Below are 25,565 nucleotides of genomic sequence, written 5' to 3'. Positions count from 1 at the left end.
AGAGACTAACATGACTAGGTTAAATTATGTAGGGGATTAAATAGAGACTTTTTTTATAGACTAATTTGGACTTTTTTTTTTTGTGAGGGACTAAAATGGGTCTTCATTGGCAGTCCAGTCACGGTTCAAAAGAAGAAAAAAACCGATTTGAAAAAAATATTAGTAGAGGGACTAACATGACTCGGTTAAATTTTGTAAGGGATTTAATACGGATTTTTTTTTCTTAGGGACTAATCTGATCTCTGCAGTTTTTATGAGGGACTAAAATGGACCTTCACTCTTAAACTAAAGAATCAATTTGGTTAGATTATTTTGAAGCTCAAACTTTTTTTAAGGCGAGTAATAATTATATAGATAGTAAAATAAGATTAGTTTCTGTCAAAAAAAATATATAATAATAATAATAATAATAATAATAATAAGATTAGTACAACGAAAATCTATTATATAAGAAAATCTATTATATAAGAAAGAAGAGAAATGCTAGCAACACTCTCTTTTCAACACTCTCTCTAACACTCACTTTCTTATTGGTTGAAACATGTGTGGGTCCTACCACTTTATGTGGGATCTATTTCCAAAGTGAGGGACCCGCACATGTTTCAACCAATAAGAAAGTGAGTGTTAGAGAGAGTGTTGAAAAGAGAGTGTTGCTAGCACTCCACAAGAAAGAAATAGGTTTTGGTTAAGACAACAATGTCATTTTTTCTTAATTCTGAATGGTCAATCACAATTTTTTAGGAATAAATCATGTCCACTAAAATGTTGGACAACTAAATAAATTTGTTGTATGGCTAATCAATGCTATGTGTGAGGTTCAAAAACCATGTCCCTTCTTCCTTCTTCTTTTCCCAATGTCAAATCGATTTTAAATTTTTGTTCTTTTTTCTCTTTTCTCTAACTTCTCACATTTCACTTTTCACTTCCCTCTTCTCTCACTTTTGTCATCTTATTCTTTCTTTTCTCTTCCTCTCCCTCTATGCAAAACCTCCTCTGAAAAAACATAAATTGATTGTCTTTTCATTTTTCAAGTAAACTAAAATTCATATCTCAACTACTGAAAAATCGCCGGCGATGGTGGCGTGGGCGCGAACAGGATAGCAGATGACGAAATCGTGCTCCATCGGCGGTGATGGATTCCTGAGATGGTCGGGATTCGAAAGGCACTTTCTTTCAATTTTATTGGATCTGGAAATATTATGTTTTCTTTCATTGTTATGCAGGAAAGCTTTATTTTCATAGATTAAGAAGAAGACATGACCTGGTATACATAGACGTCCTGGTGATTTAAGATATACCAATGTTGGTGATGATGGTATGGCATTGTTCTTTTAGATATTTGTTTTTTCATGCCACTTAATTTTGATTTTTTGTGGTAGACCTACTTTAAAATGTTTTTGTTTAGTTTTAAATTTAAAATGGTTTCCTCTGGTTGTGTAACTCAAGAACGCTAAGAAGATCGCATTACTAACAACCAGATATGTTATTCATCTTTGGAACATATTTTCTGATGAATTATTTTATATCACAACAACATTTGAGGGTTTCAACTTTTAATTGATTACTAAATGTTGGCAAGATTTGGTTAATACATGTGAGCAGGTGATGAAACCTAACCAAAATGTTGGCAAGATTTGCGATGTGCCTTTAAAGAAGTTGTATATGTTTCAGTTTTTGTTCCTTCAACCAACTAAAAATGCAAAGTTTATATTTCTTACACCAATCATTCTTAACTCGAGAATAAAAAAAAATGCAATAAAAGATATTTGTTGTGTTTATGTAATTTCATTTTAATTTTTTAATTTTGATCCTTTTTTTTTTCATCAGAGCAATGCTTTTGGAGGTTGGGAGAGATATTAAAAGGTGAATTAATTTTTGTGTGTATGTATAATATATCATATTTTAATATTGCTTTGAGTTTCAGGTGAATACAACAAAAATTGTGATAGGCACTACTTATAAGGTTTGGTTTTATCTTTTTTTTTTTAAGATTTCATGTTTGTTTTCTTTTAATCATGCAGGTGAAAATGACATTTATGTGTTTTCCGTTGGATGAGCAATTGGAAGTTTTCACTAACAGATAAATTGACGATTTTGTAAGTACAAACATGTTTATTTGAATATAATTTGAATGATTAATAGATTTATATTATATATAATTTGTTAATTACCTTTGTTAAACATTGATGTGATTCTTATGGATGTTTTGATATAAACTACAAGGATTTTATTAATGCATTTTGCAAGATTTTGACTATTGTGGACTTTGAATTGATGTTTTTCTTCTGATTAAGTTATTGCCACAATTTCTTATGTTGTTGCTGCAGAAATATCTCAAGAAAGTAAAATTCATGGTACTACAGTTTTTTGTATTCATCACTAAGAAATGGTGCCAAGGGTCCCTCTTTTTAATAATAATCAATTTATGTTGTGAGTTTCTCCCTCTTTTTAAGAATAAGCCACTTATATTGTGAGCTCCTCAAATATGTAAAAAATATTTAGATTAAATACAGCCTCTTTGCCTTTTTAAGACTATGCCGACAGGGAAAACTAGATAATGTGTCGACCGTGTTATAGTTAATACCTCTTTATTTGAGTTCATGAAAAGTTTAGATAAAATGTAATTTGTCTGCTTTGCATATTTGGTTGTCAACAATTTCCTTTGAATGTAACTGGGTGATCCATACACAGTTGAACGAATATATGCTACAGATCTATGAATGAAGCTTGGATAGATGAATATAAGATCTACAAATCCAATCACTTAGCTTTGTGTTAGATGTGGTGAGGATTTTGTTGGTGATTTTTGCATGGTCCAACATTTGGGGGCAATGATGATATCTGGACCGAAAACTGCACATTTGGCATTAAAGGCTTTGGGGAATAATAATGCAATTAATAGAACATGTGAATCTGGTAGAGTAGAACTACAACTTATTTTGGTTTTTGTTGAATTAGAGGATATTGTTGATGCTTAAAGTTTATAGTTAAGTTGATTTAGTAAAGGTGGATTAGTGATTTTAAGAAAGGTGGATTTGTTGATATATAGTGATTTCAGAATTTGTTATATACTTTTTTGAAGTTTTATAATTATGAAGAAGTGTAACTATTTTTCTAATGTTTATAAACATTGAGATTGCGAGGAGAAATATTTAGAGAGAAAGAATACAATGAGATGTAATGTTGTGTTTTTTAAGAAAAATATTCTATTGTTTATTTTAATTTAATGTATTTTATCATTGTTATTATAAGAGCCTTGCTATGCTTACACCCCTTTTTCTACATCCGGTATGTACACCGTAAATATTAACAAAGTCATATGTTATTGCACACAAATCAAGACAGCACAAATTGTTAAAATAATAGAAAGTATTATACGGTGTTGATGTCAATATAAATGTAATCTTATCATTTCTGTTATTATAATTATTATTGATATTATTGGTATAATTATAGTAAAACCTTCCAAAAATCAATTTACCTAATACAATATCATCTTGAATAGTTCAAGCATTAGACATTGGATAGTGCAAACATTTATTGAGCAATTCAAACATTGGATATTGCATATTTATAATTATTATTTTTATATTGCAAATAAAAAATTATTCATTAAATAATTACACTTTATAGTATTTTTATACAATTTTAATTATTTATGAGAATTAAAGAAATTATTTATTCTATTTTTATTTATAGTAATTTTAATTAATATATCGTCTCATTTTATAGGTTTTTACATAAGGTAATTTATTTTTTTATCAATATTACAATTTATTTTTAATAAAAATAAAATCTTTTTTACCATAATTACATCCCCAAATTATATGATTACATTTTTTGACAGCTGTGCTTTTTATCTTTGCAGTCTAATAATAACATTGAATGGATTATTTAGATTGAATAATAAATTTTATAACAAATTTTAAATCAAACTCAATTAATTTAAAATTTAATTCTTTTATTTATTTTAAAAATTAATAATATATAATTAATATGGTATAAAGAAAATATTTTTGCTAAAATTTATATTTTAGTTTATATTTGTTAATACATTTTTCTTTTTTAGAATATTTTTTTATTTTGAAAAAATTCAAACTTTATTTTTTTTTAAATTCTTCTGCTATTAATTTAATCTCAAACTTTTTATAAAATTTTATGTTAAATATTTTTAATGACTTTTTTATGATATATCATTAATAAAGATTTATTACAGGTTTAGTTTATAATTTTTATAAGTTTAGGTAGATTAAAAATAAAAATTATAATATTTTAGAGAGATTGAAAATATATTTTATTTTTATTATATTTTAAAAACAAATGCGGATAATACAGCGGTACTAATACGAACGCACATGTATCCATACCAGAATCCATGCGAACCTAATGATTATTACATTTTTTATACAATAAAAAAAAGTAAATATATTTTAAATAATGGAAAATGTATTTCTTTATGTTACTAATATTTATTTATATAATTAAAATAATATTTTAAAATACTAAGTTTTTAGTTGATATTTATAAAACTAAATGATTGCATAGATATTTTTATAAATAATGTCAAAATAAATTTAATATTTACATACGGATAAAAATACGGTTAATCCAAATATTTGTATATATGGAAAAATTAAACTATATTTATGCTTCCAAATATTATTAAAAATATGTTTTTCTTTTATAAATAATAAACTTTCTTGGTTAAATAATATTGTCTTTCTGTTTTTTATTCTTATTATATTTTAGAAACATATGCGCGTAACGCACCAGTACCCGCATGAACGCACAAGTATTCATACCAGAATCCATGCAAATCCATGGAATATTACATTTTTTGTACAATTAAAAAAATAAAAGCAAATATATTTTAAATAATGTATGAATCCAAACACGGGCAAAATGTATTAGTTATGTTTCTAATATTTATTTATAAAATTAAAATAATATTTTGAAATACTATATTATTAGTTGATTTTTTCAGGGAAGGAAATGGTGAAAGAGAAGAGAGTTAAGGAAGAAGCGTTTAAATAGCCAAAAAGGGAAAGGTAATGTTTCAGTTTTCCCTCCAAAAATTGGACAAGTTGCACGTTCGAGTCAACATATGACATTAAGAGTTATGGCAAAAGATAAATATTTAAATTAAATGATTTCGTTTTAATTTCATTTAAGTTAGTGGCTCATTAATCTCCTAGGAAATTGGAGATGATGATGATGATCAGTCGTACGTACGTCTATGACGTGACGATTTGGTATAAAGTAATCACGATGACAAAAATGGATAATTGATGTGACATGTACAGGATATTTAAGTAGTGTTAAAGGGTTACAAAAAACGCCACATTTCTTTCATTTGACACATATGATCGAAAGTGGCATTTTTTGGGGACATCTGTTAGCCTAGAAATTCTAGTTGGATTAAGGTCAATGAAGAATGCTAATAGCTACTTGGGAAATGCTAAGTGTCAAAGAATTTTGACAGAAAAGCTTCGACAGACTAACCTCGTCAGCTAAAGTAGTTCGACTAATGGGGAAAACATGGTTTGGAATCTCAAGAGCAGATCCACAAGATTAAGATTATTCTCTCGTTAAATCATGTCCAAAATCTCGAAAAGGGATACATAAGGCAAACCTTCGATATGATGTCGAAGTCAGCATGTCTGGCACACGCCAGGGACTTAGGATATTTTGGGATCCAAAGACTTGCAAGAAGTTGTCTCAACACTAGATATTTTCACAAAACACCTTCGATAAGGATGTAGTTATCTGCTTGGAGCAATTACGAATATGGGATAATGGTTTTTCAGCAGTTTGCAACTCTAACAACGTGAAGGCGCTTCAAAGAACTGAAGTACATCTCATAATACATGTCCATTTTCTAGGAATAAACTGTCGGAAATGGATATCTTCAGATTAGTATAAATAGCATACTCATGCATTATAATCAAGGTTGCAAAATTCATATATTTTCTATAGAACTGGAGTACCTGAGTCAGAGAGCGAAACAATTTGTGAGGAAGATGTATGAGTCTGTGCCCTTTTCTTTCATTATCTTTTTGTTTCCTTAATTGAATCAGTTTGCTTTAATGTCATTTACTGCATTTTCTCTTTAAATTCATTTATTGCACTTTTTGTTCATTACTTTTATTTAATCATTTCAGTTATTAAAGTTTATGTCTACTTTGTCTTTATATAAACATCTACAATCAAATTGCGAACACTTTTTCTTATATTATTTATTTTGAACAGATTGCTTTCAATATTTTTTGAGTTAATATCACAAGTGAACTAAACACGCGATTGTTTGCTAAAAAGACTTATGAAGACATGGTAGTTGGTTTTTAAGATTACTTTATGGCCTTGTAAATAGGGTCAAAGCTTCTTTACCGTAGTTATCATTGTCAAAGTTATATTCTCAATCTTATGATAAAGGGCCTTGTCGCCTTTAAATACTTTACTTACAAAATATATAGGTTATTCTTTTTTGCCTCTTGGACGAGTACTGAACTCGTCGCCTGATCTATGAGTGAAAGGTAGAGAAGCAATAGCGACCCAACTCTTGGGCGAGTGAGGATAAGCGGTGATGTGATGGAGGTTTTTATTCTTGTCACTTATCTGTGTTTGCTTCAATGCCTCTCTTGGTTAATATGAAGCCAATAAAATTTCCTATATGCACCCCAATGATGGTTGATATGAAGCCAAGAAACTTACCTGACTAATCCTATGATGTCCTCTAAGTCCGTTGCATGACTCTGCCCTTACGATATCATGTCGTCAACATAGACTTTCAAGTTTCACCGTATTTGTTAAGAGAACACTAAATCCATGAGTTGTTGATAAGTGGCACCTTCATTCTTTAGGCCAAAGGGCATGAAGTTATAATAGTAGTTGTCATGGTTTGACATGAATGTTGTCTTGGACACATATAGGGGATCCATCTTAATCTGGTTGTACACTAAAGTATGCATCCATGAAACTCAGAGTCATGTAGCCTGAGTACCTATTGATTAGTCGAACAATATCTGGAAGGGGATAATAGTCCTTGGGACATGTTGCATTGAGTTGGAGAGTCCTACGCCACTTGTTTGATGCTTTCTTCACCAGGACAATATTGACTAACCAGGTTGGGTATTTTACTTCTCTGATGAATTCGACGCTTTCTAACTTATTTACTTCTTTGTCGATGTAGGCTCGATTATCCTTTCCAAAATTTTATTTTCTTTGAGACACGGATCTCACAGTGGGGTCGACTGTGAGGTGATGGCACACCACTCTGGTATCTATGTCTGGCATGTTGAAAGGGGCCCAAGCGAATAAGTCGACATTCCTTTTGATATGGTCGACTAGTTCACACTCTTCTTCTTCCAAAATAAAGGTGCTTATATTTGTTACTTGGTGACCCAAAGGCTCTATATGAACCTCCTTCAGATCTTGATGGAGGTGTAGTCTCTATATGTGGGTGTGAGTCTCTCATTCTCCATACACAGTCTAGGATCCCAATGCATGGTATTTGTCTCATGCATCTCTAAAAGGGGTGTAGCCTCATAGGCGATATTCCTCTTCCTTATCGTTAGGTTACTTTGATAACATTCATGGTTGCTCTCTCGGTCTCCTTGGACCGCTCCGACTCTCCTGTTAGGTAACAGGTATTTTAGGATCAAGTACTTGATGGATATAATCACCCTCTAAAAATTGGTGACTAACCTGACAAGGATGGTGTTATAAGGCGATAAGGCGTCCACCATGAGGTAATTTACTTTAATTGCTTTGGAGTCTTCTTTTGTATCACAGGTTATTTCAAGGGTTTTGTAACCACTTACTTGTACATGCTCACTTGACAAGCCCATCAGTGAGCCCTAGAATGACTTAATGCTGCCATGATCGAGTTGGAGCTTTTGGAAGGTGCTCCCGAATAAGATGTTTACCGAACTTCCAAAATCTATCAAGACTCGTTTTATTTCTCAATTATCGTATTACACCGTGATGACCATGGGATAGTTATCGTTAGCATAGATGTCGATGGCGTATCTACTAGAGAAAAGGATTTTGGACCTTCCGTGGCTTTTGAGAGGTCATGGGATATTATGTTTGTAGCCAACACCTGTCTGACGTCTCAGCGTGGCTTTAGAGAGGTCATGGGGTGTTATGTTTGTAGCCAACACCTTCCTGACATATTTTCTCTATGAGGAGTTGGAATTTCCCCTATCGACAACTAGCAATGGTGTTAATTGTGACGCTTGGATCCTTCTTGGACATTTTTAAGTTGTGAAAGTGATGGTAATAATGGAAGGTGTGGTTCAGGTTAGTTTTATTGGGGCTCTACATTGGGAGCCATTGCACTTGCTAAAAAAAATACATATGCATTACAATCTTTAGCTAGTAAGAATTGCCAAAGGCTTTATTATTTTTGTGGGGTTAGAGCAAGTTCACCATGGTGAAAAGCTCTATTTAAGGGGTGTTTTCTGTGAATATGAGATTGAATTTAATGGGCCTGGGGTATTTATATGGGCCTGAATTTAATGTTTCTTAGAAATAGCAACCACCCGCCCTAATATTGAGAGTGGGTCGTTAAATCCATATTTCCTAGCGAGATGTGAGTCACTCCTCTAACTCCTTCCTCGCACCACCTATGACAATGACACATCACCTCCCACATTTTCCTACTTTAGAAAAATGGTACGTGTCGCAGGTGATGACTATCATCCTGTCATCCCTTATGGGTCCTTACAAATATATCACTACATAGGGAAACATATTTATAACATTGATAAGTTAAAGAAACAGCTGGATGAGTCATTAGCCATGAATGATATGGGAGTAGCCAAACATATTCTTAGTATTAGAATCTTGTGTGACATAAAGGAGAATTTTTTTTTGCACGCTATAAGAAAATTATATCAAACGAGTGTCGTAGAGATTTCATTTGGAAAGTTCTAAGGCGGTAGGCATTCCTCTTAATACTCATTTTAAGTTGAGTTCTAATCAAATTCAAGTGAAGATGAAATATTTGATATGAGTCGTGTCCTTATATGTCTGTTATGGGTACTTTGATGTATGCAATGATGTATATGGAACCATATATAATCCATGTTGTTGGTATAGTCGGTAGATTTTTGTAAAATCCAGGTAAAGAGTATTAGAATGTTGTAAATTAAGCTTTAAGGTATCTTCGTAGTACTACTTGTATGAATCTTTATTTTGGAGGAAATAAGTATACTCTATAGGGGTATTATAGCTCAAATATGGCTAGAGACATTGATTCAAAGAAGTTCACTTCAGGCTACATTATTAAATTTGCAGTGGGGGAGATGTGGCTTGATAGTTTATATTGCAAAAGTGTGTAGCATTGTCTACGACGGAGGCATAGTTCATTTCTATTACTGAAGCATGCAAATAGTTGTTATAGTTGAATTTTTTTTCGCATGAGTTTGGGTTTGTTCAAGATAAATATATGTTATTTCTTAATGTTCAAAGTGTTATTCATCTCGGTAAGAATTTGACTTTTTATAATAGGTTCAAACACATTAATGTGAGGTATCATTGTATACATGACGTTTTGGATGCTAATTTGTTGGATTTAGCTAAAGTTTATACTTATGATAATGGTTCTTATATGATGAATAAAGTGTTATCAATTAGAAAGTTTGAAGCTTGTTGTGATATCGCCGACTTTGTGATTTCCTCCACATAGTTGTGAGGGGGAGATTTGTTGAGTCTGGACTCCATTCCTATTAGAGAAAGAGCCAAATATGTTAACTCATTTATGTCTCACTTATCTTAAGTGGAGGTGATCATTTTAGGGGAGAGAGAGAGAGAGAGAGAGAGAGAGAGTGAGACAAAAAAAACAATTCCCGTTTTCTTGACACCCGCCTGATTAAAATTTCAAAAACAATATATGATAAAACATATCACTGCATATTATCTATCAAACTCAAACTAAGAAAATGGAACCAACACTCTGAGTTGGGTCGTAAGATTAATCAGATTGACTCATACTTAAAGTATACTTAGTCTCAAGTAGATGTAATTGATCATAATTTTGAGCCAAATACATTAACTTTCTTTTCTTTTTATTGTAAAAATCGAATATCATTTGCATGCAACTGTAAAGATTAATCCTCAAAATAAAAAAGATCATAATCAACGGCAAAACTGACCTTAAAAAAATAATCAAGTTAAGTTAAACCCAAATTTTTTAATGAAACCGAAAAAAATCTTTTATTATCTCATTAAGTGTGTTCTTTAATTATTTTTAATTGTCTATCCTACCCAAACTCAAAAGAAAGAGATACAATTTAATTTACATCTATGTTAAATTTGTAATATTATTTCCTGTCAAGATAACGCCAAGAACTCTTGATTGCTTCAAAAGGCTACTTCTATTACTCTATTCATAATTCCAATTATTGGATTGACATTTTTGCCAATGCCCAATTAGAAAGCATAACATGTAGTTTTGCTACAATTCAAAAGAGTTGCACAACTTTAAAGCTTTTCAACCAATAAGCAACAAAACACTTCAGAGTGTAAACGCCGCTATATTAACTTCTTACTATTTCGTACTATTAGAAACACGAACACTGAACTTGTTCAAATGATTGCTACAAATGTATTTGTGTTCATACTTAAATCAAATCGCATAGATTTGGAAGCAATAATATAATTAGATTGGTTTGCTAGAAGCAACGTGAAGAAAAAACAAGAGAGAAGATTGATATATTTTATATGCATGATTGAGGGTATACCACATGCGTGTAAATAATGAAATGAAATAGATAATGATGAATCAAGAAAGAGGGACCTATGTGTAGAACAAAGTTGACGTTAAGGCAAAGGCAAAGCAAGCAAAAGAACAAATTTGCAAACAAATGTAGGGCCCATTTTTTCAGTGATAAAACTTATCAATTTCACACCCACCCATTTTGACTTTCTCATTGGTTTTCCCACTAGAGTCATTCAACACCTTCCAACCTCTCTTCAATGCACCTCATTTCCTATACCCAACCCTTTTCCTAAAATCCAAAGGCTACAACCAAATCTGTTTTCATTACAAAAATTATTTTAAATTTTTTGCATTCAACAATTATTTATATAGCCTGGTCAAATTAATAGAATGTGTAAACTCTTCATATTATTGAATGTTGCCAGAGTTCAATAAAACATGAAGACGAAATGTTAATAACTATTATAAATTTGTAGCACACCAATAAAATTTAGGGTTGAATTACGAGTGATAAAACAGATCTATCTATTAAATATATCTATTTTATCTATATTTTTGTAGTGAAAAACTAAAATTTAAAGTCTGCACCATTTAATATATTTACCGTTTTAGATCTGATCTACTAGACATGTTTAGTGGACCAGATATCCAATGTTTTAGATTCGATCTACTGGCCGTATTTAGTAGACCAGATACTCATCTTTTCAGGTTTGATCTACTAACATATTTAGTAGATCAGGTCTGTTTTACATGACAGTTTTAAGCTCGCGCCTTCAATTATGTTCGTCAGTTTTACATGAAGAGTTTACTGCTCTTAATTTAAATACAGTACCTCAATAATCACGTCCAATCTAACTAATATCTAGAGTGTGAATTGAGTCAACATTTAGAAAGAAAAAAAAAGCTAATAATAATAATAACCCTCTCTTTGATTTTCTCAACTCACCACCCACTTTGATTGAATGATTTGATTCACACGTTTAGCCGTCCCAAATAGCAACTTCCAACCTCTCTTTCTCTCTCTTTCAATCTTTTTTAGTCAACCGTTCAGTACACGACATGTCCCTCCTCTTCTGTTCAATTCTTTGACTAAGTCCTTTTCATTGCTTTTGTTTTTTCACTTTACTCTTTTTCCAATTTCAAAGTAAGAAAATAAAAACCCGTTGTGATAGCATTATTGAAAAGTACTCTACTAGTAGATGAGAATCCAAAGATAAATAAAGTGACTAAATAAAGCAAAACAAAAATCATAACAAGAAATAACTCCCACTTTCTTTTGTTTAACTTTGAGATTCAATTTCAAATCCGTTTACCAAATCCACCACCATCTTTGACTCTTTTGTACGGGGAAATTAAACAACCACTAAATCTGCATTAATTCTACAAACCATAACCATCAATTTTCCATTTTGAAAATGCTGTAACAACATTCAATTTTCATTAAGATGACTCTAGAATCAGATTAGTTGCATCTGCTGCAGAAAGTGAGTGGTTGTGCTCTCCTTCATAGGTTACCACCAACATGGATGCATCATCTAGTGCTCTCTCTACATGTTTTCTTGCTGGACATCCTCTCACACTACTGCACTTGTAGTATCCTCTGTTCATTTTCAGCACATAAACAAAATTCAACATCAATCAACCACTTCTTAGATTCAAAAATAAATCTAATAACCAATGTTTTAAACAAAGAACCAACACCACAAAAACAGCCGTGACAAAATAATATCAGCACATGCCTATTCTAATAGAATATGCTTATACTGATATCGTTATTCATTATAGTGATTCATTGTTTTTAGTTTAAACAACAATTTATTGTTAATTTACACTACGACGACCTTAATTAGTGTAGCAGCATATGTATCTGACTGAAATCGCGAAAGCTTTTAAATGACCACACCACGATAGTAATTAGTGTTGCAACATATGTACGTACAGACCAAAATCGTGAAAGTCTTTACGTGACCATGACAGTAATTAGTGTCGCAACATATATACCAACTGAAATAGCGAAAGCCGAAGCCGACCGTTTAAAACTTTGTAACAACCATTCATAAAAATGTATCAAAATTTATGATACAAAATTAATTTGAAGTACCTTGGATGAGGTGAACCCTTGATAGGTTTCTGACCATATTTTCTCCAGGAATAATCATCTGGTGGAATATCAGCCATCTTCAAGCTGATTGCAGGAACCCTAACAACCCTCTTCAATCTTAATTTCCTACTGTAACAATAACAAGAAACAGCCCAATTCAGGATATAAGAACAAACATCTAAAAGAATAGTTTTTTGTTTACAACACAGAAAATAAAATATGGGTTTTGATTCATTTGAAGAAAGTTTGAAGATTTCATTCACACACCTTTTTTTGGAACAATGACAGCGGCTAGAAGAACTACCGCACTTTCCAGACCCCAAAGTTTCAGAGCTACACTTTCTTTTCATCGAAGAAGAGGACAGTGGAGGCTTACCAACAGACGAAACATGAGACAGATTCGTGATCTGAAAACCCCCGGCCGGCGAAGAAGACGACGGTTGCTGCTTGATGTCTGTCTCGCCGGTGAGTGAAGAAATGAAGGAATTAGCAGCGGAGGAGTACGAAAAATTAAGGGTTTTGGAGGAATCGTTTCTCTTGATTATAGGACGGTGAAGGGTCGTTGATGATGGTAGCGCCGGTGGAATCTGTTGAAGAGGGGTAGCGTTGAAGATTGGTTGATCAGAAGGTTGTGGTAACGGGGCTTTTCTGAAACGAGCGTGACCGGTTCTGGTTTTTTCGAGAAGTGAAATAACGCGTTTGAATTTGGAGACAGCGATGTCAGCGACGGCTTTGCAGTCTCTTTCAATCTCCATGGAAGCGTTGGTGGTGGTGGTGGTGTTGGGGTTTGAAGGTGAAAAGGAAGAGGAAGATGAAGGGGTGTGGTATTTGTGGCGTGCTTGGGAGAGTAATTGGATGAGTTTTTCGACGCTTTCTAAGCCGGAGGCTGCTTCTTGGACAGCATTTTGTTCGGCTATGGAAGTGAAGGTTTTGGTTGTGTTGTAACCTGTCATGAGTTCTACTGCCATAGCTGGAGCAACAAAACCATCAAAGAAAAGGGGGGAGAGAGAAGGAAAGGGTGAGAATAAAGAGGGGAGAGAGTGTGTTGACAAAGAAAAGAAAAGGAGTTATGTTTATGACTTTGTGTCATGGAAATGTTTTTTTTCCTTAAAAAATTAATTAGATTTTGACTATTAGTACTGCTTGAAAAATGATATCTAGATGTTGAGTATATTTTAAGGGATAAATAAAACTAGGTTTATGGGAAAGAATTATTTTTTTATTGTATTGGAAATTAAAATGTTTAATTTTATTTAAGAATAACTTTTATATTTGAAATTTTTAAAAAAAGTCTTTAAGAAATCAGTAGGAAAATCTTTTTTTAATTATATATTGTTTTTAAAATTATTTGTGTTTTTTATAAGATTATTTTTTTGAAATTATTTTTGTCATTTAATGTTAAATTAGTAAGACCTGTCTATCATTTATTTTTAATTTTTTTTCATAAATGAATAGTTGATAGAGATCGATAAATAAAAGTGATTTGATTTTAACTAAGTCTTAATCCATTTGGATATGGTAGACTAAGATAGTCATTTAAACCATTGTTTATAAATCGTCGAGTTCGTCTTATAGGTTGTGGAAGATTCGTTAAGAAGATATATACTCTAAACGATTTAGAAGGAGATAGGACCTTAGAAGGACCTCGTCCTAGAAACATATAAGAGAAAAAATGATAAAGGCAACAAAAAAGGTCGCATGCCGAACAATCAATGAATATTGATGTCATTATACAGACGTAAGGCCAATGATGTAACACCCTTCTAAACCCCGCGGAAATTAACATTAAAATCAGAGTAAAACATGAAGAAGAGTATTACAACGCCAACAAAATAAACAATATTCATGTCATGCCATAAAGGAACGATAAACCAAAAATTATTCAGGTAGCATGTTAACACAGCGGAATATTCTTAACAACTGAATAATCAAACATCTGGAGTCGAAGACTCATAATTCAACCATAAACCATAAACAAAACAGAAGTTTATCAACCAATTCTAAAATAACGTTCCCGGTGTTACACGACCAGAGCATGACACAGACCCAACTGACTCTAACGAACTACTTGACGAGCTAATCCTCACCAAGTACACAAGCTACTCCTCAATCTGAAAAATAACAACAATAAGGGTGAGTTTCATTCGCATTAACAAATGTTATAGGTATATAAACAATACAACTTCATCCATACATTATTCACCCAAATCAATTATATTCAGATAATATAGCAACATTCATACCAAAATACACACAAATTATAACATTGGACAACTTCCATTCATGTTACAATTATACACAACAACCTAATGCAATGCAACTAAATGCATGTGGTACCAAACATGGGATAACCCATCTCACCGATCCACCACCATAAAGATTCGGCTACTTCTCTCACCAATTCCACACAATGGGAATTAGCTACCGCTGTCCCACCACCATAAGGGATACAGCCCACAACATGATTATGAAATGCATGCATCACATACCGCATGCTAATCATCAACACCAAACAACTGAACAATCATAATCATCAACCAATGCAATAACAATATAAACCACCACAACCAATTAAATCAAGTGTTTAAATTAAATTCGAGTCACAACTCAAACACTATTTTATTGCATATATCACTGAATTAGCCTCACTATGTTCGAAACGGCACATCAAACAGACTAACAGTTAAAAAGTTATACATCGTTAAACTTTAACAAAAATCCCAAACAGCACAGCACGCGGCGCCAACATCCACACGCGGCGCGAAGCGAGGAAAAAGTTACGCCTTCGCGGCGCCAACACCTACACGCGGCGCGAAGCGAGGAAAAAGTTACGCCTTCGGGCGCCAACACAGGTACGCGGCGCGACCTGTGCGTATCAAAACATCCTGACATTCAGCCCACCTGTTCGTGGCGCCACCCTGTGCACGCGGCGCGAACCGGTGATTTCAGAAACCCCAACCTGCAGAAAACAGCATTCTATACCTCCCAAATACTCTCAAATCATACCAGTACGAATTTCAGAAAAATAAACCACACATACGACATAAATTGCACGTTTACACATACTTCTAATCATGTTTAACATCATTATTCATCACCAATCATCATTCACAACCTAAATTGAATCAAGGTTCTATAAACCCCAAAACCCCAAACCCGACATATAATCCAATTCGAAATCCTAACATACAAATTCCATCAAATCATTCATACAACCCATAATAGAGGTTAATGAGAAGAATCCCCCCTTACCTTAGCCAAATTCTTGAATTGGTTCCTCTTCCTCTTTGGCTCTCATTCACGCTCTTCAGTTCCTCTTCTCACAGCTTCTGGTTTCCACGTTCTAATTTTTCCTTCTCTTCTTGTTTTCCTTTATTTTATGAAAAACATAAAATTAGAAATGGGCTCTTACACAATTACACCCCCACTTTACTAATTCCACCGCATGGCCCAATGACTTAACATTTCATTATTTTTCCCCATAATTCAACAAAATGTTAATTTCCCATAATTAATTTAAAACTTGATTAAATTAATTAAATAAGAATTTTCGGGATGTTACAAATGACATCACTTTTTTATATCTGTTACCTACAAAGAAGATTTTAGTATGGTGAAATCTAAGATGGATCTTATCTAGAATGACGTCTAGTCAAAGATGTTAGAATGTGCAAAATCGTTAAATCGAATCCTAAAGGATCCTCAAACATATGTTTTCTCATACACTTGTCCAAAGCTTGAGAGGATCTAGGTCCCTAAATATTCTATAGCCTATTATAAAAGGCTCGTGAAATTAAAATATTTAAATAAAACTAGGTTTTATTTTATGGGAATGGTTTTTTTTATTGTATTGGAAATTAAAATGTTTAATTTTATTTAAGAATAATTTTATTTTTTGAAATTTTGAAATTCTTTAAGATACTCGTTAGGAAAATCCTTTTAAAATTGTGTTTTTTATAAGATTTTTTTGTTTGAAATTAATTTAGTCATATTTAATTTTCATGTTAAATTAATAAGACTCCTCTATTATTTATTTTTTATTTTTCTCATAAATGAGTAGTTAATGGATGATCGATAAATAGAAGTGATTCGATTTGGGTCAAGGCTTAATCCACTTCAATTTGGTAGGCTAAGATAGTTTATAGATAGTCGAATTCATCTTACGGATCGTGTAAGATCCCTAGTGGTGTTCATGGGTGCGGGTCGATTCACGAACCCGGTAACTCAAATCGAACCAACACATAAAATACTCGAATTCGTTCATTTACGGGTATATCCAACTTAACCAGCAACAACCCATATAGTTTTGGTTTAAGTATCGGGTTTAAGTTTTGCAACCCGCGGACCCGTTGACCCAACACATTGATGTGACATTAGTAATTTCTTATTTTATTATTATTATTATTTTAAATAGAAATATAAATTTGTCATCTCAGTACTAACCATAATTTTTCTAAATAAGCTTTATTCACCACCATTAATACTACTAGATCAATAAATTTACGTAATTCTACTAAATGTCATTTTCTATTTTCTTTTGTATCATTTCCAACTTACATATTTTATAAAAATAATGTGTCTTGTGGAATTTTATAATATTATCCAGTGTTATATGATGTGCTTCATCCATTTTATGTGTTAGAAGTGAGTATAAATGTATTGAATTGTGCTACAATATTTTTAAATTAAAAAAATATTTTTTTTTAAATTTAAAACACAACCCACGAACCCAACCCATAAATGAACGGGTCAGTTTTGATAATGAAATTGCGGGTTAGATGACGAATCCAACTCATTGAAGTTAAACGGGTTGGATAACAAGTTAGGCCGAATCCGGTCAAACTCAACCCAAGTACACCCCTAAAGATCCCTTAAAAAGATATATACTCTAAACGATTTAGAAGGACAGAGGAAAATAGAAGGACCTCGCCCTAACAACATATAAGAGAAAATGGATAAAGGCAACAAAAAAGGTCGCAGGCCAAACAATAAAGGAATATTGATGTCATCATATAGACGTAAGGCCAATGATATCACTTTTTATATCTATTACTTACAAAGAAGATTTTATAATCGTGAAACCTAAGATGGATCTTATCTAGAATGGCGTCTAATCAGAGATGTTAGAATACGCAAAATCATTAAATTGTACCCTAAAGGATCTTCAAACATATGTTCTCTCATACACTTGTCCAAAGCATGAGGATCTAGGTCCCTAAAAACTCTATAGCCCTATTATAAAAGGCTGGAGAAAACCTCACATTCAGGTACACGTTTTCCTAACCCTAAAACCTCTCACTTATGATCTTCAAATTTGATCTCAGATCACTTTATTCGTAAGAATTAGAAAGGTCTATTAACCAAGTGACTCAAACACGAGAAAGAGTGAATTGTGTTGATAAAAAAATACAGTCTAATTATAAAAATTCGATTTATAAAAAAATTGGAATAATTTTATTATTAAAAATGGTTTGAGCAGTGAAATAAAAGAAGGAAAGAAAGACGAAGAGATGAAGAGAAATAAATAAATCATATATAAAATTGAGCAATGGAAAATAAAGAGTTAAGAGAAAAAGAGCATGCACCGGAGATTTTACATGTTCAATCTAACCACCACTTGGCCTACTCATGTCTCCAAAAGTTTCCTCTTGAAAATTCCACTAAAGATGTGATCTTTTTACAAGTTATGCGCATGGACCTTCTTACAATTAATTTGAGATTTTAGCTGACTAATCCCACAAACGAAACAGAGCTTTTAACATGCTAAACTCTAAACCAAACGAGAGATTTTAATAGGCTAATCTCCAAACCAAACTGAGTTTTTATCTGTTTTAGCTCACATATCTAGTAGAGATTTTAACCAACCAATCTCAAGAGCCAAACAGATGTTTGAACCGGTGTATCTCAAAAACCAAGCAATAAAGTCCTTTAATGATATTACAAAAGAGATGAAGCACTCTTTAGTAAATTAAAACAATTCCACAGTACCATAACTCTCACAAATATTTTTCACTCTCTAACTAATAAGGTAACTTTGTAAAGAAATAGAAATTTATGAAGTAGGAGAGAGTAGAAATGAGAAAGAAAAGTTATAGATTTATTTCTGGTTTAACAAAAAAAAATAAGGATAAGTCATCTATTTATAGGAGAAATTTGACTCAAAATGGAAAAAGATCCATAGGCTTTTTAATGACTTAATCGATTAACTCTAGAATCTAATATATTAAGAGCTTCAAAATGAAGGCAATCCCAATCCAAATTGGAAATCTACAATGGTTATGGGACTTAATCGATTATGAGCATTTCTAATTGATCAAGAAGCCTTTTCTTTCTCTATTCGATTATACTAAGTCCTTGACCAATTAGGCGTTGTACAAATTCTTACTAAATGATTAGGAATATTCTTGGTCAATTCCATATAAGTCTTGATAGTTTTTCTTTAGGTTTTAAGGTGTTTTATAAAAGGAGAGAGATTTAAAATCATTTTCATGTGTGTGTGTGAGTTGCCTTAGTAATTCAAAAATTACTTTTATAACTTTACAATACACTAATCATTCAGACACTTGAAGCTTTAAGATCACTTGCTTGGTTGATCTTTGACTGAACACTTCATTTGGGACTTGACTACTTCTAACTGATGAGGCTTTGCATAACGTCTTTGATAAACACCATCGTCCGGGGTTGTTGGTCCATAAATCATCAAGGACTTCCGTAAATACTATTTGACCTTAGGTGTGTGAGTGCACTTGCCCGTTAGATGTTTTGCATGATGTCAAAAGTAGGAAAACTTTTGTATTTTTGTATATTGGATGGTATCTTTGAGTCATTATGTGCACTTTTGCATTAGGGATATTATAATGCACTTAGAACATGTTTGAAAAAAGTATCATGCATCAAAAATCAGTTTCATGGCATTAGAAATTAGTTTCATGTATGAAAAATCAAATTTTGCTCAAAACACAGGTTTATGTGTCGATACATACATTGTATAGGTCGACTCATGTGCTTCAATCATTTGATCACGGTTTACTCTTGATCTATTTGATGAGTTGTTCATAATGAATAAAAGAAAAAGTGATGACAATATTAGAATCTCTTGCAGCTAGACTCAAGGTCAGCAACAATGTAACTTGCAAATGGTTCTTCATGCTAAGAAGAAAAATCAGGAGAAGTTGAGCTCTTTCTTCTATGATTCAGAATAACTATTCATCCCTTAGGAAATATTATCTAAGTGTGTCAGAAGGACATATGGTTGTTTCAACTCATCCTATGGACATAAAAAGAATCTGAAGAAGATTCTAATGATAAAGATGTATTGTGTTTTCCGTCCAACATAAGATACTCAGAGGTCACATCAGAACAAATGGATATTTGTCTTCAAACATCTAAATATAATGTCTTTTATAGATGTCTTAATACCATTTTGATTATATGCATCTAGTCAGGTCTTTGATCAAAGGATTGTATCTTGTTCAGAAAGAAGTTCATCAGAAGCAAGTTCTAAAATCAATTGGAGTTAACTTTGAAGAAGATCTGATCAACAAAGTTTTAATGCACAAGAGCATCTGTCTTTGGGATAGAATCAAAGTTTAGATTTGGTGAATTTTCAGCTGATGCTAAGCAAGCTCTGAAGGGAATTTCAAAAGAATGAAACCTTCATAAATCTTTGAAGTCTCCCTCTCTCCATAACCTCAAAAGGAGCATAGGGATCATCTCACATACGGAGATGCATCCGTCTTTGTGCAAGAATTCAACCTAGATAAGCATGTTTTTGGAATGCTATGGAATTTCAAAAAAAAAAGATGAAAGTGGTCGGAAGAAGTGCTGATATGACTCTGTCAAAGATCAGTTGGATCATTCTTTGCTGAAGAGGCCTAATTTGACATTTTATTCAGTTTATGCTTATGTGATATTCCAATCAAATCCCGAAGAATCTCACTTAATTGCTGTTAAGATAATAATTAGGTATATGAAAAGGAGCAACAAATTTGGGACTTCCTTATAATAAATCACTAATGTATAAGCTAGTTGGATTTTGTAATGCTGACTATGATAGAGATATAATTGAAAGGAAATCCACTAGTGGAAAAAGTCAATTCATTAGGGAAAATATAATATCATGCGTTAGTAAAAGACAAGCAACGATTGCTCTATCTATAGTAGAAGCGGAATACATCTCAGCCTCTAAATGTTGTACACAACTACACTAAATAAAATATTAACTAATGGATTGTCAGATGTGTGGAAACAATTTTTTTGTGCTATCTATTTTTTTAATTATTTATTACTTTTGTATTTTTCAACTGTTCTGGTTCTCTTTAAGATTTTCCTTGATTGAGCTTTAAGCAAAGACAGTTGTCCTTCATTACACTTGGCTATATCTTTAAGAACCCTTTCTCGTCTAAAATAGTTTCTATTACTCCTCTCTTTTTTCAAAACTTCTTTCTTGTGTCAAAAACCATCTCCTGAGATAACTTATTTTAAACTAACTTTGATAGGGAGAATCAGTTGGTTGTTATCATTGAAAGTCATGTTGACTTTGAAGAAAGGATAACTCAAGGTTTTGATCTTCAAAGTGTTATTTCCCGAAAGGAGTGGGATGAGTTCTTTGATATGCTCTATGGCCCTACTTATCCTAATCTGGTCAAAGAATTATGGGTGAATGCATCCGTCCAAGAGCTAAATCTAGAGAAGGTCATTCTTTCCAAAGTATTTGGTGTCCCTATCACCATCACCCCACCTACTATTGCAAATGCAATAAATTATGAAGATGACGATGTTACTCCAGATATGATGTTTTGGTTTCAAATCCTGGCCTCAAATCTTTTGCCAAAAAGCAATAATATAAACTCTCTAAATATTAATGAAAGGGCTTTTCTTCTTCTTCTAGTCAACTCATATGTGAAGATCAACCTCCCAATCAGAAATAAGTCGAATCACAAGTAGTTCCTGATTCGAATCATGCAGCTATGATTCGAAACACAATGTATGCTTGAGTCAAATCACATATCCTTCTTCAGCCACTTTCTGCTTTGAGTCTAATTATAACCTTTCCCTGACTCGAATCATAACCCTGTGTGAGTCAAATCATGCTTATGCCTTGAGTCGAATCACAAAAATAGGTTTCCTTAGTGTTGATCTTGTTTCTCATTACTTTTCTAACTTGACTCAAAAAAACCAAATGCTCTTGACTCAAATCAAACATGAATTTTCACTTCTGTTTGTGCTTCATCTCTAACACATAAATATTTTTTCATCTCTCAATCTTTCATAATGTTAGAAAACAAATTATTTCATTGATCATATGAAAACACACAAATCACATGTTCTTATATTTTCAAAGTATTTTGAATCTTTCTTGAACATCTTGCATCGATTTATTTCATCTTTTATCTCATTCTTTTTCTATTGTTGCATGGATCTGAATCTTATCTTGATAGATTTGTGATTGATTGAGGAGATTCATTTTGGATTTAACATTTCTTTGAATATTTGTTTTAAAATTTTAGGGGCTTGCAAGAGTGTGTGGTGTTGTGACTGGTTGTAACAATTCTAGTGGAAAAAAAGAAGGTTCTTCTCTCTAGGTTGACCTTGGTAGCACTGTGTGAAAGTCTACAAACATGGTAGGAGTTCTTTTGATCTTCTGACAGACCGCTCAATATATCAGAGGAATATTTTGGAAATTGCCGTGGAGAGAGACTTAGGAGAAGTTTTTGAGTCTGAAGATTAAGAAGCGATCTCGAGTAAATATTTTGCATAGATTTTAGTTCTTGGAGTTGTGTATAAGTCAAGATCCAGAATAGGAGAAATTTTATTTTGAGCATTTATTTATGGACTAGTGATCGTACAAACTCTTGTAATATTGTTGCAAATCATAATGGAAGACAAACTAATTTTCAATGGTCAACCATTGGAGAGTAAATTAAGCACAAAGTGTGGACGAACGTGTTGAAACCACTATAAATTCCGATGTACTCTCTCTCTCTTCTCCCCCCCTCTCTCTCTCACTCATTTAAATTTCATAGTTAATTGTATGATTAGGTAGTTTTTGTTACTTTATAGAATTGCATACCGATAGGTTTATCTGTTAGCAACGATTTGTTTCATAAGTTGTAGTTTTTGTTAGACTGTGATAGTAGAATCTTGTTCATAATTGAAAACCATTCAATAACACATCTTATGAAATTGAATGATTTGACAATTCGATTAGTTTGTAATTTGGTGAAATTCAATATTCAATTGGATATATTGTAAACTCATTGAGTACATTTGTGAATCTCTCAATATAGACATAGGGTCCGTTTGATGCACATGATATGATAGAGACATGATAGGATATCAAGCAGGATAAGGATATGATATGATACTGACATAATAAGACTTATCCTATCATGTAAAAAAATTATATTTTTTTAAAATTATTTTTTAAAATATTTTAAAATGGTAATAAAAATAATAATTTTCTATAATTAAAAAAAATCATTAACACTATTGAATAAATAATTTCAATTTTTCTTGAAAAGATCATAAATTCTATATATATATATATATATATATATATATATATATATATATATATATATATATATATATATATATATATATATATATATGTGTGTGTGTAAATGACAAAACTACCCTTGCAAGAACATATATTTAATTTGTTAAAAAGTAAAATTAGTATTCATATTTTTAAAATTTTAATAATTATTTTATTTTTAAATATTCTAATTTTTTTATATTTTATTAAGTTAAAAAATTATCCTTATGACAATCATACATATTTTTTAAAAATCATTTATTAATCTTTTTAATTTAATATCAAATTAATTTTTATTTATATTTTGTCATATTTAATTTTTTATTTTAAATTATATTTTATAGGGGTAAATTAGTAAATCATTTTTTAATCTTATCTTGTTGGATTCTAACCCCGCTCATATTCAAGATAATAATTTGAACTAGTGAGGCAGGATAAGATAAGTTTCACGATTAACTTATTCTATCTTGTTGTGTCAGCAAACACTGGATTGAGATAGGATATGATACAAATATCTTATTCTGTCTCTTATCCTGCGCACCAAACGGACCCATAATCTCTTTTAAGCAAATTTGCTTCCACCAAGCAAATAAACTCTGTTTTCAAAAATTTGTTAAAAACCTTTTTCAAATGAATTTCAATTTGGTTTTAAACTTGAAAGATCTTAAAGATCTTTTCTCTCCTGACAGTAGGTCTCTTGAGAATTAGGCCCACATTTCCAATAAGCCCATCTTAGTTTCTATCAAGATGCAAGAGAAAAGTTTAATAATCTTGAGTTAAAAGGTGAGTTGAAGAATCTTTCAACAAAGAAAATAAATTTGAAAACAAAATCATTGGTGACAATATACACGCTGTGAAATCTTAATGGAAATATCCAATGGCGAAAATCAGAATTTCGGTGGCGGAAGAAAAGAGACGCAAATACTAAATATTTGTTGAGAATCAAGTGTAAGGAAAAAGTCTCACATTGGTTAGAAAATGGAAGATTAAACACTTTATAAGTGAGAGAACTCACACACCTATCACCTTAAAGTTTTAGGTGAACAAGTGGTCTCTCACAAAGGTGTGTCCCGAGTGTCAATCGTTGACCCTGTAAACAAAAGAAGAAAAGAAAATGAAATTCTATCCTTAGAAGTTAATGACAGGAGATTGTAGAGAAATAAAAAATGAAATCTTTGATCACTTGGTACTCCACATGTCATTGGCTCAGAATATTGATTGTAAAAATTTCGAAACAAAGAAATTTGTGTAGAACTAAACTACTCTCTTGGAAATTAGTGTGTGGAGTTTTATGTGTTTACATTGATCACATATGCCTATCGGTTCTCTATTTACAATTGGATAAAAGTGATGCTAAAAGTGGTCCGAATTTCCAGCATTTTGATAATCATACTGTATAGTGGCATTGCAAGTCTAGCAGTTTTGTTCTCGGCATTGCGGATCTACCTTGCGGATCTACCTTGTCTGCTGTAGATGCAGTCTCTTTGAATGTTCGATGCTGGGGCGACATTGATATCTATTTTCCTATCATTCTGTTTTTAAGGCTAGTGGCTTTAGTAATCAAGGCGCCGTACTGGGGATCCAGCCGGTCTGGCAGCTTGGTGGTCTCCGTTTGGTGGCTGAAGAATAGTCGAGTCTCTTATGGCTTTGTGGGTCTGGAGTTTGGCTTAGCAATTTTTTCTGTTGCTCTTAGTCTTCATTACTGCTGAATTATCATTTCATGCATGAAGCCTACTATGTGGTGTATTGTATCAACTAGCTTAGTGGTTGGGGTGGTGTGAGATTATGAGTGTATTCTTTATGTTGGTCTATTTCTGCAGTGGTATATTTTGGAATGAGTTCAAGGAGTTGTGTGAAGATGGTTATTAAGTAATTCAGCCACAGTTTTGCAGAATGAAAATTTGGATGGTCTCCTAAACTACAGTGGAGACTTCATCAATTTGTGTCCAGAAAATTTGGATTGGTGTAGTGCTGGTCCAGTTTCATTGGAGTCTGTCAGTTCCTTGAGGCACATGTCCATGTTTCCTACTGCAGATGGAAATATCTTGCAGTATTCCAAATTGAGAAGGACAAAATGGTAGGAATTTTATGTGACAATGCATAATTGAAACTCAAAAATAGTATCCCAGTTCTTGCTCGTGTCATCTTATCCTATAATCACGATGTGCCTCTACTCTTTAACTTCATAATAACAAATAAAA

General features: G+C 32.3%; 1 protein-coding gene and 1 long non-coding RNA gene across 3 annotated transcripts; one reads left to right on the top strand and one right to left on the bottom strand.

Annotated features, from left to right (window-relative positions):
- The first annotated feature begins 838 nt into the window (after window positions 1–838).
- LOC131607472 (uncharacterized) lies at window positions 839–3,135 on the top strand. Its single transcript, XR_009285316.1, has 4 exons — window positions 839–1,315; window positions 1,828–1,863; window positions 2,022–2,096; window positions 2,328–3,135. It is a non-coding gene; the product is annotated as an uncharacterized LOC131607472 (long non-coding RNA).
- Window positions 3,136–11,973: 8,838 nt separating this feature from the next.
- LOC131639286 (probable WRKY transcription factor 15) lies at window positions 11,974–13,905 on the bottom strand. 2 transcript variants are annotated; one of them, XM_058909796.1, is made up of 3 exons: window positions 13,092–13,905; window positions 12,825–12,950; window positions 11,974–12,323 (listed from the first exon to the last, which is right to left on the bottom strand). In XM_058909796.1, exons 1-3 carry the CDS (start codon window positions 13,790–13,792, stop codon window positions 12,164–12,166), a joined length of 987 nt encoding a protein of 328 aa, XP_058765779.1. In that variant the 5' UTR covers window positions 13,793–13,905; the 3' UTR covers window positions 11,974–12,163. The 2 variants fall into 2 exon arrangements, with proteins under 2 accessions (XP_058765779.1, XP_058765773.1); XM_058909790.1 differs by having other exon boundaries at window positions 12,825–12,953; window positions 13,092–13,901.
- Window positions 13,906–25,565: the final 11,660 nt, after the last annotated feature.

Source organism: Vicia villosa, linkage group LG1, assembly GCF_029867415.1.
Source record: "Vicia villosa cultivar HV-30 ecotype Madison, WI linkage group LG1, Vvil1.0, whole genome shotgun sequence".
NCBI lineage: Eukaryota > Viridiplantae > Streptophyta > Magnoliopsida > Fabales > Fabaceae > Vicia > Vicia villosa.
The sequence above is the reverse complement of the archived record's forward strand: the minus strand, read 5'-3'. Positions and strand labels throughout refer to the sequence as shown.